The sequence below is a fragment of the Macrotis lagotis genome, chromosome 2 (genome assembly GCF_037893015.1).
Source record: "Macrotis lagotis isolate mMagLag1 chromosome 2, bilby.v1.9.chrom.fasta, whole genome shotgun sequence".
NCBI lineage: Eukaryota > Metazoa > Chordata > Mammalia > Peramelemorphia > Peramelidae > Macrotis > Macrotis lagotis.
In genome coordinates, this window is record NC_133659.1 from 32,237,448 (window position 1) to 32,252,739 (window position 15,292).

At 56.3% G+C, this 15,292-nt stretch overlaps 1 protein-coding gene across 12 annotated transcripts in view; it reads right to left on the bottom strand.

The window, feature by feature from the left end:
* The window catches only part of MAST2 (microtubule associated serine/threonine kinase 2), a 156,902-nt gene that overhangs the window by 10,193 nt on the left and 131,417 nt on the right, over positions 1-15,292 (bottom strand). For all 12 annotated transcript variants that reach the window (XM_074221551.1, XM_074221545.1, XM_074221544.1 and 9 more), the window contains 15 exons: positions 13,901-14,055; positions 13,234-13,309; positions 11,260-11,469; positions 9,419-9,520; positions 9,052-9,184; positions 7,921-7,982; positions 7,193-7,278; positions 5,678-5,886; positions 4,643-4,781; positions 4,234-4,366; positions 2,194-2,359; positions 1,991-2,092; positions 1,676-1,798; positions 656-765; positions 61-215 (listed from right to left, as the gene is read on the bottom strand). In XM_074221551.1, the coding sequence (XP_074077652.1) occupies positions 61-215; positions 656-765; positions 1,676-1,798; positions 1,991-2,092; positions 2,194-2,359; positions 4,234-4,366; positions 4,643-4,781; positions 5,678-5,886; positions 7,193-7,278; positions 7,921-7,982; positions 9,052-9,184; positions 9,419-9,520; positions 11,260-11,469; positions 13,234-13,309; positions 13,901-14,055 (1,961 nt within the window). The remainder of the gene's footprint in view (positions 1-60; positions 216-655; positions 766-1,675; positions 1,799-1,990; positions 2,093-2,193; positions 2,360-4,233; positions 4,367-4,642; positions 4,782-5,677; positions 5,887-7,192; positions 7,279-7,920; positions 7,983-9,051; positions 9,185-9,418; positions 9,521-11,259; positions 11,470-13,233; positions 13,310-13,900; positions 14,056-15,292) is intronic.

Genomic DNA, 15,292 nt, shown 5'->3' on the forward strand with positions numbered 1-15,292 from the left:
TGGGTTCCTGCCTCCCTCCCTGGGGGCATTCTCTTCCCCACCCTGAGCCCTCACACTCACATCTCGGGGGAGCCGATCACCCAGCCTCGGTCTTTGCCCTTGAGACCACTGAGCCCATCCAGCTTGTCTTCCTTCTCCTCACTGAGGCTGCGCTTTGTAGGGGGTGGGGTCCTTCGCTCCTCCAGCAGGGAGAGTCTCTCCAGGCTGCTGTATACCTATTGGGTGGGAAGACAGAAAAGGGCTCAGGCTGGAGGGCAGAGCATGGGTCAACCAGGTAAGGTGATCCAGGATAAAGCTTTCTGGGTCCACCAGGCAAAGGCACCAAGTGAAGGGTGATGAATGAGGGCCTGCTGTGGGAGTCAGGGAGTGGGATGGGGAGAGGAGGGAAGAGGAGGAGGCAGGGCAATGCAGTTAGCCAGTCATCCGACCAAGTTCTCGGGGTCCTTTGAGCTCTAAATCCTAGGATGCCCAAGAGTGCCAGGCTACCCTCTCCCAGGCCAGGGACAGCAGCTAACCCCAGGCCAACAGTCACTCCTTCCTCTCCCCTCCACTTGGCCTCTGTGCTCCCATTGAACTGGAATCCTCTTCCAGGGCCTTCTGGGTGCCCCTAGCCCATATCCCCCAGTCTGAAGATGACCAGCCCCAACCCCAATACCTTGCTAAATCTTGGTGAGCAGGAAGAGAACTGACGGATTTCCACGTGGTCATCATCATTGGCATCATCATCATCCTCTGAATCCACATGACGGTAACGTTCTGAGCGAGCTGGGATAGACACATGGGCAGGCTAGGTTGAGGAAGGGTTCTGTCCTCCGGGAGGCACCCCTGAGGGCTGGAGGCACCCTGGGCTCTGACCCCAATCCTAGAAGCATTTGGGGAAGGGGGTGCAGCTACAGGGAGAGGGTGTGGAGAGCCAGATTCTTGTCTTAGAGTAGCACCCCAAGCTGCCCCCCACCTCATCTAGGCTGATGCCCCACCAGGGGATGGTGAGAGGTCAGGGCCCAGATGAATGACATCCTTGGGTCCTGAAGGAGCTGGCACATTGGGAACCAAGTGTGAACACCAGAGACAGCAACCATGGCCTTGATTCCTGGGGAAAGTCTAGGAATGGTCCTGGACAGGCTGGTTGGAATGGAGCTGAGGCTCCAGCCAGCTGGGTCACCCAGGGATCCTCTCTGGACAGGGCTACGAACCCAGTATTAGAGGGGTGGACAAAGCCGGGCGGCTGGGGAGAAACATTCTAAGGGAGACAGTTGGGCAAGTCACTTCACCTCTGTCTGACTTTGTTTCCTCAGCTGTAAAACAGGGATAAGGTATAACAGGGAATGAGGATAGAATGAGGTCACTGGTAAAGTGATCTAAAGCAAACCTTACAAGGCTATATAAATGCTGACAACTACTACTGCTACTACTACTACTACTACTACTACTACTACTACTACTACTACTACTACTACTGCTGCTGCTGCTGCTGCCACCATCCTCATCCTCATTCTCATCCTCTAAAGACAGAGCTGGAAAAGAAGAACAAACAAACACAAGCCAGCTGGGGGCTCTCAACTGACTTCCAATCAATGGACTGGAAGGTGGGGATGAGCCCAGCCCCCATGACCCAGGACCCGCACAAATAGTGAGGCACCAGGCAGGCCCAGGTTCCAAGGTCTCGCTCCCTTACTGTCAAAGTAGCTTGTGTCATCCTCAGACTCCAGCTGTGGAATGAACTCCGCCTTCTGCCGCAGCAAGCCTGTCCAGTCCAGGTCCTTGAAGAAACGATGCTGCCTCACCTCGCTGGCACTGCCTGCAAAGGGGTGTGGGTATGGGCAGGGAGAGAGACAACAGCCACAGCCTCAGGACCAGGAAGGCACCTGCAAGGCTGGGGGGCAGTGAGCCCCAGGGGGCCTTTTGGTTGGAGTCCATCGGCACAGTCACAGGCCTGTCTCCTTCTGATGCTAACTCCTTGTCCAGTCCCCAGCTGTCACCTCCGGCCTACCTGTGCCCATCCTCTCCAAGGGGTTCTGGTGGAGCAGCTTGGAGGTGAGGTCCTGGGCATCAGGAGGGAGGGCATCGTCACCCTCAGGCCACGCTATCTCATCTGAGGAGAGAAGGAGGAGGGATATGTCAGTGGGAAGTATGGCAAGGGGTACTGGAAGGTGTACCCACCCTCAAGTCTCCCCTGCATAGGCTACAACTTACCACTGATCACCTGCCCAAACAGCTCCTCTGGAGTGTCCCCGAAGAAAGGGACACAGCCCACAAGGAATTCATAAAGAATGATGCCCATGGCCCACCAGTCCACTGGCTTCCCATAGCCCTGTCTCAGGATGACCTCCGGAGCGATGTATTCGGGGGTTCCACACACCTGGGGAAAATGTCCATTTCACAGTTGAGGAAAAAGGGTCTCAGAGGTCAAGTTTTTTCCACATGCCGCATGGCCCCTGACCCAAGTTCAACTCTTGGCTCAGACACTCCTAGCTGGGTGACCCTGGGCAAGTCACTGAACTCCCCTGGTCTGTTTCCTCATCTATAAAATAAGAACACCATTTGTCTCCCAAGATTGGTGAAAGGATAAAATGAGCTCCTGGTCAGCCTTCCCGTGATCACCAAACCTGGATTCAGACTCAGCTTGTCTCGGTCAACTCCAGGCCCCAGTGTTTCTAGAACAAACATGTTGGAACACTCCAGAACCAGAGGCCATAAAGGGGAACTAGGGACTGGACCTGGGTTCTAATCCTGGCTCTCCTTCAAAGTCACTGAGGGGCTGGGGGCAAGTCACTTTCTCATCTGGGACACTAAGCTACTTCTGGCTCCCAAACTCCCAATAGTTTAAGTAGTATCTGCCAACTTCAGTTAGCCTGGGCATGGGAGAGTGGGGTTAAGAAGGAAGAACAGCCTGGGGTCAGACACTGACCCCTTAGGGGCCCCCTCCCTGTACCAAGCTGGCTTGGTTTTGGGGTCCTGCTTGGCTCCTCACCCTCTACCACCATGGCCTGGGGTACTGCTCCTCTCAAGAGGCTGCTGGTCTCCCTTGCAGGGGGTGTGTGGTAGGGAATTTTTCTGATATGCCACTCTGCTACACATGGGGCTGTCCTGGCCTGCCCTGCCCTGCTTCAGATGCCCACTCAGCTAATCCCCACAGTCTGTTCACCAAGATGGTACCAAGAGCTGATTCACATGCCCACCAAATGGCTCAAGCCCTTATCCTTCTTTCCATCCCCTTCTGAGACAGCTTGAAGTGAAGGGCTGACCAGGAGTCAGGAAGACCCGGGGTGACCAGGCAAGTCACCCAACCTCGTGGTGCCCCTGAGCTAGCAGCATTGTAGAGTTTGGCAGAGTGGAGACAGTGGCAGCTTGGCAATCATGGGAACCCCTTGCTGCCACTTCCCTGCCTGTCCACAACTCCTCTTTCACTCAAAAGTGAGGATTCTGCTTCTCCCCAACAAGGGGCCCTTTCCCAGCAGACCTCCCCAGGCATCCCCTTCTGCTCTAGTGGCTGAGGGCCTTCCCTGATCTCTTTGGCGCTCCTGGTCTGCCCCCAAGAACCAGGTGCTTCTCCTGCAGGCCGGGTGAGCCGGAGACTCTTAAGCCCAGGCGTCCTGGCCCCTGGCCCTCCTGGCTACCGCCTTCTCCAGCCTTGCCTAGCCCCAGCTCCAGGCCCCCTATTATGGGCTCAGGCCAGGCCAGGGAAGCTCTTGGGGACCACATCGCATTGTTGACTGAGGGAGTTTGCAGTCTGTAAAGGCTCCCGGGAGTCCATCTCCCCCATCGTGCAGAAAAATTTGGAGGCCATAGGCTGGGCCCAACAAGCCAGTTCTGGAGCCCGGCTCCCTCTCCTCTCCCCACGTGTGGTTGGCATGCCCTCTCTGCCCTCGTCAGCCCCTGTGTTAGAGCTCCCAGGGCTCGGGCCTCTCTCATTCTGCCCAGATTGCAGGTCTGCATGGAGGGCACCCCTGTTCCATGGCTACATTCCCAAGGATAAGTGGGTGCTGCCAGGCTGAGTGTTTACAAGGTTTTACAGCATGGCATGAAAAGGCAGCCCAGCCTGGTGGGCAATGAGCTGGCCTCTGACAAGTCACTGATCTCTCAGCACTGAGCCACTCTCTGGGAATCTGAGTTTCAGGGGGTTTCCTGTACTACTGACTTTACAAGTGGAGGCCCTAGCCCTGTCCCCCCAGGCCTCACCTCTCTCTTCTCCAGTTTCTTCCTCTGTGCCAAGGGATCTGTGGGCTTCCTTACCTGCTTGTCCAGGAACTCCCGGGCATCCTTCTCAATGTGGCCCTCATACAGGTTTGTGGTCAAACTCATGAGGCCAATTTTGGAGAGCCCGAAATCAGTCAGTTTGATGTGACCCATGGATGTGATCAGGAGACTAGAGAGGAAGAAACAGTCCTGACTCAGGCCTTCCCCTGCCCTCTGTTGAGATGCTGTCCACACCCTCCACCTTCCCCCATCCCAGGTGAGCACCCAGCTGTGGGATGGCCCAGAAGGACAGCCGCAGCCAGCAGGGATGCACCCAGCCTGGGTTGGCAGGCAGCCCCCAGACAATAGCCCGTTACTAGCAGGCCAGAGACCTAGCCCACCAACCCACCAATGGTGAGGCAGGAGTGGCCTGGGGAATGGCCAGAGAAGGTTGGGGGCTCCTTACTTGTCGGGCTTGAGGTCACGGTGCACAATGCCATAGTTGTGCAGGTATTCTAATGCCAGCACTGTCTCAGCAAAGTACATGCGCGCCATGTCGACGGGCAGAGCGCCGATGTTCTTCAGCAGTGTGGCACAGTCCCCTCCTACAATGACATCGCCACACCACTGCAGCAGCTCAGATACCTCCCAGGGTTACTGAGATTCCAAATACCCAGCTAGGACAAATGCCAGCGGCCTTCCTCGGGCACCCATGCTGGACTAAGGGAGGACCCAGAAAAGACCAATTCCTCAAGGAAGAGCCCACACAAGTAGAGGAGCAGCTGATGGTGCCACGGACAGAGTGCCAGACTGAAGTCAGGAAGACCTGAGCTCTAATCTGGCCTCAGACCCTGCCTCGTTGAGGCAGCCTCTATCTGCCTCGGTTTCTTCATCTATTATTGAGGAGCAGGACAATGCCTCCTCCTTCACAGGGTTACTGGGGGGATCAGATGAGGCCTCACCCGAAGGTGCCAGAGAAATGCTTCCCCTCCCAACATTTATTCTCAGGCCGCCTGACCCTTGACCTCTTGGTCTCACTGGGGTCACTGACCACCTGCCTCCTGGAGCCCTGCCCCTCCCCCCGGCTCTTTTCCTGTTACAGAAGAGAAGGCATTCCATGTTGCCCCCTAAGGAGCAGCTCCCCTGGGCTTGTACCACACCAAGGAGAATGTGGGGATCCAGCCCCATTCTATCATCCACCGACCTCTCTCAGTGTGGCCATAACTGAGCTCCCCAGTTTCCCTCCTCACACCTGCACAATCTGTGGCTGAATCAATCACTATATCTCAGCCGGTCCCCTTCCCGTACCAGGCCCACCCTCACCATCTCCCCTTGGACTGAAGGAGCCTTCGGGCTGGCTCCCTCCAGAGTCTGTCCTCTCACCAAAGCCCCTTCCCCTAAGGCTGGGCTCCCCACAGCAGCCTCCCATCTGAGGCTGCCCAGACCCTCTCTAGGCTCATGTCCTCCTTGATGCTCCTCCCGCCCCGCCCCACCCTCCTACCTTCTACATACTCCATGACCATGCACAGGTGACGCCGGGTCTCAAAGGAGCAGAACATGCTGACGACAAAGGGGTTCTCGGCAAAGGTGAGGATGTCCCGCTCCACAAATGCCTGCTGGATCTGGTTGCGCAGGATGAGGTTTTGCTTGTTGACCTTCTTCATGGCAAAGCGCTGGCGGGTGGATCTGTGGCGCACCAGGAACACGGCCCTGCAAGGAACAACAGGGTCTCAGTGGGAGGACATCCCTTCCTAGAGGGCCCCTCTGAGACAAAGCAGGAAGAGGCAGAGGCCCAGAAGGCAAGAGCTCGGGGAGGTTTGAGGCTGAAGCTTCAGCCCATCAACTCCCTCCTCAATTCAGAGAGGATCGCCAGGTTCGGGGGGAGGAGGGGAGTCAGCCAGAGAGGAAGCAGAAGCCAGCCCCAGTCCCAGGGAAGCCCCAGGCAGAATCTAGGGCTGCAGGTACGAGGAGAGGCCACAAGATCACTCCAAGATACAAAAAAAAAAAGACCCCACCAGCCTCAGGGCTACTTGAAGCTTTTTATTAGATAGCTGGACCCAGGGCAGGGGAGAGGGGTGGCACTGACAGCTGGGGGAATCAGGAGAAGCTCTGGCACCAGATGTCAAGAGAGACAGAGGGGAGGAGGGAGGGCATTCCAGGAAAGGGGCACAAGTGCAAAAGCCTGGAGGTGGGAGATGGCCTTGGGGGAAAGATGAGTACTCAAGGGGAAGGGTGCTGCGGAGGCAGGAAAGATAGGTCAGGGATGGACATGAGGGAAGACAGTCCCCAGAATTTATAGGAAAGGGTGCAATATGGAGACTCCTGGACAGGAATCCACCCAGCCAGTCTTTTACTGATCCCCCAGGAAGTCATCCTCTTCCCCTCCCCACAGAAGGGCCAACCCAGGATACCAGGAGCTAGGGCATGGGTCTGGGTCCAGTCCTGCCCAGGGGACCATGGGGCCTGGCCCCAGACCCACCTTCACATGGCCCATGATGGCAGTGAGGGTCCCCACACACCACCCTGGAGGACCCAGAAGGCCCAGCTGAATGAAGATGAACATGTCTGAAGGGGTCTAGGTGGAGGCCAGAGACCCCATGGTTCCAGGGCCAGGACAGCCCACAGGAACCTGACTCTACCCTCTGTTTTTTGGACAAGACAGACCCACCCCTCCCCACCCCCAGTAACAAGACACTAAAGTCACTTGGCAATCACTGGCTGGGAACCGGGGAAAACCCTGGATCCAGGTCAGAAGCATTGAGGCTCCCCAGGCCTGGTGAGAACTTCAGAAAAGGAGATGTTGATCCCATTGAGAGCGGCCCTGGCTAAGGGGAAGCACCATGGAGCCTGTACACCCACCTGGCCCCCTCTTCCCCCTGAGAAACAGCCTCAGTGAGATACTCTGGAGGGTCTCCAGGCCATGGTCTGTCCATGGGAAGTCAGGGGAGGGGCCCTGGTCCTGCCTACAGGGCTCTGCTGCTAGGAGCGGTTCAGGTCAGGGGCAGGGGTCCATTACCCGTAGGCGCCATTGCTGATCAGCTTGATGGTTTCAAACTCCTCCTCAGAAGGCGTCTTCTTGGACTGCAAAACAGCCCCTCGGCCCTGGAACAGAACACTAAAAACTGGAGGATGCACCGGTCCGTCAAACCCCCTGGCCCAGAGCCCCCAGGTTCACACTCTTCTTCACCAACCGCACCCCTTAGGATAAAGATGCAAGCAGGCAGGCAGGCAGACCCCTGGCCTCTGGCCCCGGCCCCCTGACACTATGCTCTCCAAAGCAGCCCTGTGGTTGAGCCCCAACCTCCAGTTTCACTTATTTGCATTCTCTGCCTAGCAGAGAGCTCTGTGCGTGGGTGATCTCAACAAAGCTCACCCCCTCCTTCATTCCACCATCTCCCCCCACACGGTGAGACAAGAGACACGTCCAGGGTGGCAAGGCTCCTCACTGGCACCAAGCCCCTTTGTTGGGACGGCTTCCTTTCAGAAAGGGGCCCTAAGAAGTGGTAATGGTGTAGCAGCTACAGGAGCGTCAGGAAGACCTGACCTGACCTGACAAGTGTCTGTGACCCTGAGCAACTCATTTGACCTCTCTCAGACTCAGTTTCATCTCCCTTCCATAAAAAGGGCAGGGTTGGAATGGATGGTTTGAAGTCCCTTCCATCTCTGAATCTATGATCCCTCTCAGCCCCACCCTGCTGAACTAACCAACAAGCTCCCAAGCCAGGGTACCCCAAAGATCATTACCTCAACTGAGTCATCTGTCTCCGGGGTGTCTGGGCTGTCATAGCTGTTCAGCTGGGCCATTTCTGAAGAGAGAGGGAGAGAGGATGGGAAATACAAGCTTGAGTGAGTGAGGTTCATTCTTGACTCCAGGGCTCATCCTGACCATAGGCTCCTCTTCAGCCCAGACAGGCCTGGATTTGTTTGGAGTCAAGTCTGCCAAAACCACACAGCCCACTGTTCACGGGAAGCTGGGAGCAGCTGTAGGCTTCAGCTGGTGCCTGGAGGAGATTCCCCTTGAGGTTTCTTTTCCTGATTGACCCCAACACCCCCAAAGAAGCTGCAGTGGAGCTAATCTGAAAGGAAGTAGGGCTGGACAGAAGTTTCTTGGCTCAGGTTCTCACTGAGCAGCCCAGCCTCAGCCTCTCCCTCTTGCCCCAGAGTCAAGGGCCCAGTGGACATCATCACTAGATGTGGATGAGGCTCCTCAATCTCTCTCCCTTTCCCCCATCCAGATGTCCCTCTCACCACGGAGGCCGCACCATCCTCCCTGACACTTCACTCTTCTAAGCCCCAGATCCAAAATCTCTCTCCTCTCCAAGCCCTTCTCCCCATCCACCCAGCTGCCCCTCGGTCACCCCCAGCTCTCCTCTCCTGGACCAAGAAATGGCTTCCTCATCAGTCCTCTGGCTGCGGGCTTGGACCCTTCCACTTCACACTTCACACAACTACCAAAGGGGTGGGGATCTTGATGGCCCAGTGGATGGTGCTGATTGGAGTCAGCAAGAGCTGAGAGTGAATCCTGCCTTAGACCCAGGGGAAGTCACTTAAACTCAAGGCCTTCATTTCCTCATCTCTAAAATGAGGATGACAAGAAGTTCCGAGGAGAAACCATGTAAAGCACCACAAAAACACTAGCCATAATTATGAATGATGGTCTGGCCATGTCACCCCCTCCTTGTGAAGCTTCTGAGGCTTCCCTTGCCTCGAGATGACACATCAGTTGCCCTGGGCAGGGAGGCAAGGATCTCCCTCCACAGGCGCTGTTTCAACACTTCCCATCTCTGCGCCTTTGCCCTGGCTGCGGCTCATGCCTTGAATGCATTCCCCCTCCTCCCTCCCTTCACAAGCCCGCCCTGATGCCCTGGCGCTTACCCTCCAGAGGGTCCCGCGTGAGGCCCAGCTGACTGATGATGTAGCGCGGGATGTCACATTTGATACCCTGGCCCTCTTTGGCGTGACCTTCAGCAGCCTCCAGCAGGTGATAAAACTCCTCGGGGTCAAACTCCTAGAGAGTCAAAGGTGAAAGATGAGGCCCAGTCCCCACGCACATTTCAGGGCTCATTGGTCCTAGCCCCCACACTTGGGCCTCCCCATCCACATGCAGTGTCCATGGTCATGTCCCCTATAGCTGATGGGGCTCTCCCCGCCTCTAACGTTCTCGCCCTGGCTCTGGGTGACCTCGGCCGGGTCAGGAGCCCCTCGCCCAGCGTGCATCCCGGTCTCTCAGCAGGCCCCTCACCAAGCACTCCAGGAGCCGGGCCGGCCGGGCCACTATGATCATCAGTTTCTTCACCAGCTGGGTCACGAAGGCCACCTCTGTGCTTTCTGACCGCTCATGGGCCTGGGGAGACAAAGTCATAGACATGGGAACAGAAAGGGAAGGGCAGGGAGGGAGAGGGCCACCACCACCACCATCATCTCATTTCTCTAAGGGGTTTTAAGATTTCAGAAGTCCTTTACAAATCACTCATTTTAACCTTGTCACAACCCTGGAGGTAAGTAGTACTATTATCCCCATTTTATAGGTGAGAAAACTGAGAAAGACAGAGTTGAAGTGACTCGTTCAGGGACACAGAGCTAATAAGGGTCTGAGAGAGGATTGCACTTAGGTCTTCAGCACTCCATCTACTGTACCCCAACCAGGGCTGTCCCTGGTTTACAGGGACACTGAGGCTCAGGGATCACTCAGCATGAGCCCGGGTTCAACTCTGGCCTAGCCTGGCTTGTGGATCTGTCAGGGAAGGGGGTCCATGAGCCAAAGAGCCCAGATCCAGACACCCCCCAGGTGTCACCCTCCTCCTCCACAGCAGGCAATGCTTCACCCCAGGTCTGCAGCTTGGCCCAGGCTCTAGGAATCTGGGGTCAATGGGGCCACCAAACCCCCAGGGAAGGATCCCCCAGGCCACATGCCGACCCAGCTTTAAAGTGTCTGTTATCCACATCTGACTGCACTGGTAGATTTTGTTCAGGATTTCCTGATTCCACTCTAATCTGATTGAAATTGCAATCGGGGGTTGCGGGCTGGCCCCTGTCTGGCTCCTCTGGGCTGCAATCACAGCCAGCCTGACTCCTCCCAAGTCCTCCCTGGACACCAGCTCTCCCAGAGGGAAGGTGGCAAGCTCCAAGGTCTGAAGGCAGCTGTGTGTGTGTGTGTGTGTGTGTGTGTGTCTGTGTCTGTGTCTGTGTCTGTGTCTGTGTGTGTTTGTGTGTCTATCTGTGATGAGGATGACAGAAAAGGCATCACTGACACAAGAACAGCCACACAAACCAAAACCTCCCTTGCTTCACCAGGAAGCCCCAACAAGAGACTGGACCCCACTTCCTCAAACAAAGGGACCACCCTCAAACCCAGTTATAGACAATCAGGACACAGGACAGAGACACTGGTCTCCCAAATCCTCGAAGCTTTATCCTTTACGAGGCAGAAACACAGCACAAGCTCTTTTGGTGGCTGCACTCCACTGTCAACCCTTGGGACTGAGCTTGTGGTTCACTCGAGGTCCCAGATCTTTTTCAGAACAAGGGCTATTCCTCGGAAAATGAATCCTCCACACTCAACCCCATCTAAGGAGAACCAGCTCAGGCCTCCAGCCTACCAAGTCCTTCGGTATTATCTGTCTTCATCTGACACAGGAAAGGCCAGGCTGGGCGCCCCCCACCCCGAGAACTCCCACCACTCTAAAAGAGAGCTCTGAAGGGCCAGTCTGGGGGTTAGCTGTCAGCCAGGTGCACTGTGGTCCAGCTCCTGCGGGAGCCTTGTGCCTAGTGTGTGTCTAAGTTCAGGCTCCCTCCAGCAAGAGGAACATGGGACAAGATGCCAGGTCCTGGCAGGACATTTCCCAAGTCATCCTTTGAGTGAATCTGCCCCAGTGCTTTGCCAGGGGTCAAGGTCAAGATCAATGACCCCTGAACTCTAGCACAGCTGCTGACTCCCTGTGAAATCCTGGGGAGCAGAGGGTTCCCTTCCTCGCTCCAGGACTCAGTTTTCTCCTCTGGAGGACAAGGCTCTGGACTCAATTGCCTCTGAGGGCCCCCCTGCCCCAGCTTTCTACCTCATGGCCCCAGGGCCAGGACACTCACATCCTGCAAAAGCTTCTCCAAGTTCTCCTGTAGTTCATAGAAATAGCGGGATGTGATGAGCCCATCGCGGGATTTGTCCAGGCAGTCCCGGGCCAGCTCAATGACCTGATGATGGATGAAGCTCAGGGCCCCATCCGCTAAGGGCAGCACATTCTCAGTGGCATTTGAGGCTATACACTCTGCCAGTCGCTCTTCCATCTGGGCAGTGGCCTAGGGAGCAAAGGGAATGTTCAGAAACAACTAGCATTGCTGAGAGGATGAGGTACCAGGGACAGAGGGGGAACAAGACCCCCAGAGAATGAAAGGAGGAGACCCAAGAGCACCTCACCCCCACATTCCATTTCCTGTGGCTGACCTCCAGGTCTGGCATGTAGACCTCTCACCTGGATCAGGAAATATCCTTTCCAGACTTGACTCACACAATCCCTTCCTGGATCTCCACCGCCCCCCCCCCCGCCCCAATCTTCCCAATGTTTATGTTTTGATTCTGTAGATCAAGAAGGGCTTCTCAGCTCACAAATGCACTAAGACTTTGGGGACACAGACACACACAGACACACAGACACACAGACATACAGACACACACACACACACACACACACACACACACACACGACAAACTCAGTCTCCCCCAGCTAGATCATCAACTCTACTGAGGCAAGAAACAGCTTCCTTTGCTCTAGATACTGAAGGTCCCCGGGAGCCGGCCCAGAACAGGCAATGGCTGGCCTGTTCAACACTGCTGCCGAGGCCTCCCCCTTCACTCTGGGCAGGCCCTACTGGCCTCTCTCTTAACTTCCCCCAAAACTCTGGGCACCCAGGCACCTGCCTCCTGGGCAGGTCCTTCTCAGATCCCTGAGGGAAGTACTTAGGTGGCCTCCCCCACTTTGAATCTTCTCTTCTCCAGTTCAGACTATCTTCCTTAATCCAAGCACTTTCCCCGAGAGACCACTCTGCACCTCCCCTGTAGGATGCAGCTTGGGTAGACCCAGGAATGCATATATGGTCTCACCAGGGCCCTTCCTGCCTTCCAAGGGGCCTGGCCCAGTCCACAATGCCCATGGATCGCTGCTTTAGAGGCAGAGTGACCTAACACCAGCCAGCACCTTGGGACTGCAAACAAGGAGGTCCCTGAAGCAGGCTCAGCTTTCCTTCTATTCAGAACCCCTTGAAGTTCCAAGTGGCTAAAAGGCAGTCATTGGTTCCATCCTAAACAGGTCCTCTGGACCATGCTGTCTTTCCTCTGAGTCTCACCAGGAGCGGGCCCAAGTCCAGGAGTCCTTTCCTCCCCTGGTCCCAGGCTGCCATGTGGCACCATGGACTCATCTTGACCCTGCAGACCACTTAAATACCCTCCACCCCAAGCCTGGCCCTTTTCAGCATCCTGTTGTCTACATATGTAGCCAAGGAGTTGGACCACAGACACTCCAGAAGAGCCCTTCCAATCGACACTCCCAATCTGCTGGAAGCCAGAGTTCAGGACCCCATTCCAGGAGGGACAGCCCGCCATGGGCCTGAGAAGGGGTGAGGAACCTTTTGAACAGGGGATCACCCAGCCTCTGTTTGGTCTGCTGACCAGGTAGCATGACCCTCAGCTTGGTCTGAGGGAGATGGGGGAAGTTCAGGGCTGGGAGAGCACAGATGCCATCCAGATGAGGTCCATGAGGAGTCACTAATGTCCAACATCTCCTCTGCCCAAGTCACCAAGAGCCCCATATGGCCAGATCCACTGGTCCAAGCTTGTCTGGCACATCTCAGGGATGTGGCCACAGCAGAGGACAATCTTTTTACTTCTGGGGCTTCCTGCCATCTCCAGTCCCACCCCATTCACACTCTGGGGATCTCTGCTAGACCTAGCTGCTACACCCTGTCCCATTAAGACTGGATGCTCCTTGAGGGCAGACCTGCCTCTGCCCCAGGCTTTGGCATGCACGCGCATGCACACACATACACACGCCCCCAGTAGCACCTTACCTTGGGGAATCTTTCTTTGTACACATGATTCATCATTATTATTTCACTGTCAAAGGAGACCGGGGAGCGGCCAGGGCTAAAAGAGAAGGCAAAGAAGCAGCTGGCTTGCTGCACGGTTGAGGAGCAGGCAGGCTCCCAAGGCCAGAGACCAGCAGCTGCCCTTCCCAAGACCACCCCTCCGAGGTGAAGTTCATCCCCGGCCCAGAACCTGGGTGGGGAAAGAAATGCCACCCCCAAGAGGACCAGCCTTGGCCTAGAACAAAGCCAGGCTCAGGTCTAGGGGCAGGTGCCCAGGAGCCATTCTCCTTACAGACTGGCTCCTGAGGCAACACATGCCTTTAACCTGTTGTTTTGAGTGTATGAGAATGTGTGAGGAACATGTGGGGTTGGATATGAGAGGTAGAGGTTCTATGAGTTTGCTTCAGAACATGTGCAAGGCCTGAGCCGAGGGCCACCCGGCAAGATGCCGGTCACTGAGGCAGGGCTCACAGAAGTATCAGATCCCCAGCAGGATCACTCAAACTCTGCCCCTCAGCCTCAGTGTGCTGGGGTTCTGCCGTCCTCCCCTCCTGGCCCCAGGAGCCTCTTGCTGCACGGAGGCCTTGGAGGCGGCCAGGGAACCAGGGAAGAGGCCAGAGCCCCCACCCTAGCTGGAGAGGGCACCCACCTGAGGCTGCGCGAGCGGGGCCGCATGGCTGGCGACTGGCGGCCCTCCTCGTCTGGGACACTCTCACTGCTGAAATGCTTAGTCAGGAAGTGCAACTCATCTGCCGTGGGCTGGAAGGGCAACTGGTGCAGCTTCTCCTGGGAGGAGCAGGATGACTGTGGGACAAAGGAGACGTGGGTCAGTGTGGGTTTGGGGGTGGGGCCCAGCTCAAGACCCAGAGAGATAGCCTCAGGTTTGGGAATCCCTTCCCCAAGAGCCCTGACAAGCAAACCCTCACCTGGCCTGAAGGACCCAAAGTGGGGGAGGCCTGAAGGATAGACTGTGGGCAGCTACTCTCTACAGGGGCTTTCTGAAGCTGAGGTGAAAGTGGAGATGAGGGATGAGAACAACAGTGCTTCTGACCCCTTCCCACAGGACCTCCCTGGCTGCTGTCTCTGTATCTGGCCAGGCCAAGGGCAGTCCTGGAAGGTCAGCTGTGGCCAAGCCTCCCACCATACCTGCCTACCAACAGTTATCCCCCCCCCCAACCCTGTCAGTCTTCCCCCAGGGCAGCATGCCCACTGCAAGGGATTTCCTTTGGTTATGGGGGGGGGGAATGAAGGGAGACTGGGTGATCGTGGCTGCCTGGGACACAGATCTGACAGCAGCCAATCGAGTCCAGTGGAAAAGGGAGATATTTTTAGCCTTGGGGTCACTGGGAATTTTGAATGTTGTCCAGTAACTCATGGATCCAAAAAGATACCCCAGGGCTGACTCTGTTTGGGCCTCCTCAGGGTCCCCCAAGTAAGGGTCTGTCCCAACCCAACCTCTTCTCCCCCAACCCCCCTGCCCCAGTTCCCAGGGTCATCCTGCCCCTTTCCAATCCATAAGGGCAAACCAGGGAAGCTGGGTGCTCACAACCAGCTAGGTGCCCATAGTTCTGATCTTGGTCACCCAAGGCTTCTTCATAGTCTGGAGACATCTCCTCTGGCCAATTCTGGGCTCCCCCTAGGGTCCCAGCTCCCACTGCCCTCTCTGGAGTCTTGCCTCCAAGGAAGGCCAGGGTCCCAGCTGCTCTGCGGCAATCTCCCTCAGGATGCTGACCCAACTACTCAGGCTGCAGCACATACATGGCTTCCTGGGGCCATGCCTTGGTGGGGGGACAGCCAGGCTACCTTCTGTCTGCCTTCCCATAGAACCCAACATCCCATTCTACTTTATCAGGAGCTATCGCCCCCGTGGTTTCAGGTTCCTCCCTTCTCTAGGCTAGGCCACTTAAACAGTGAGGCTGGGGGGCCTGGGCCCCCGTGGGCTATAATACTGCCCAAGCAAGAGGTGGAGAAGGAACAGCAACCACCCCAAGACCATGCATCTGTCCTCAGGCCCAGCCTATTGATCCAAGTCCTTGGTCAG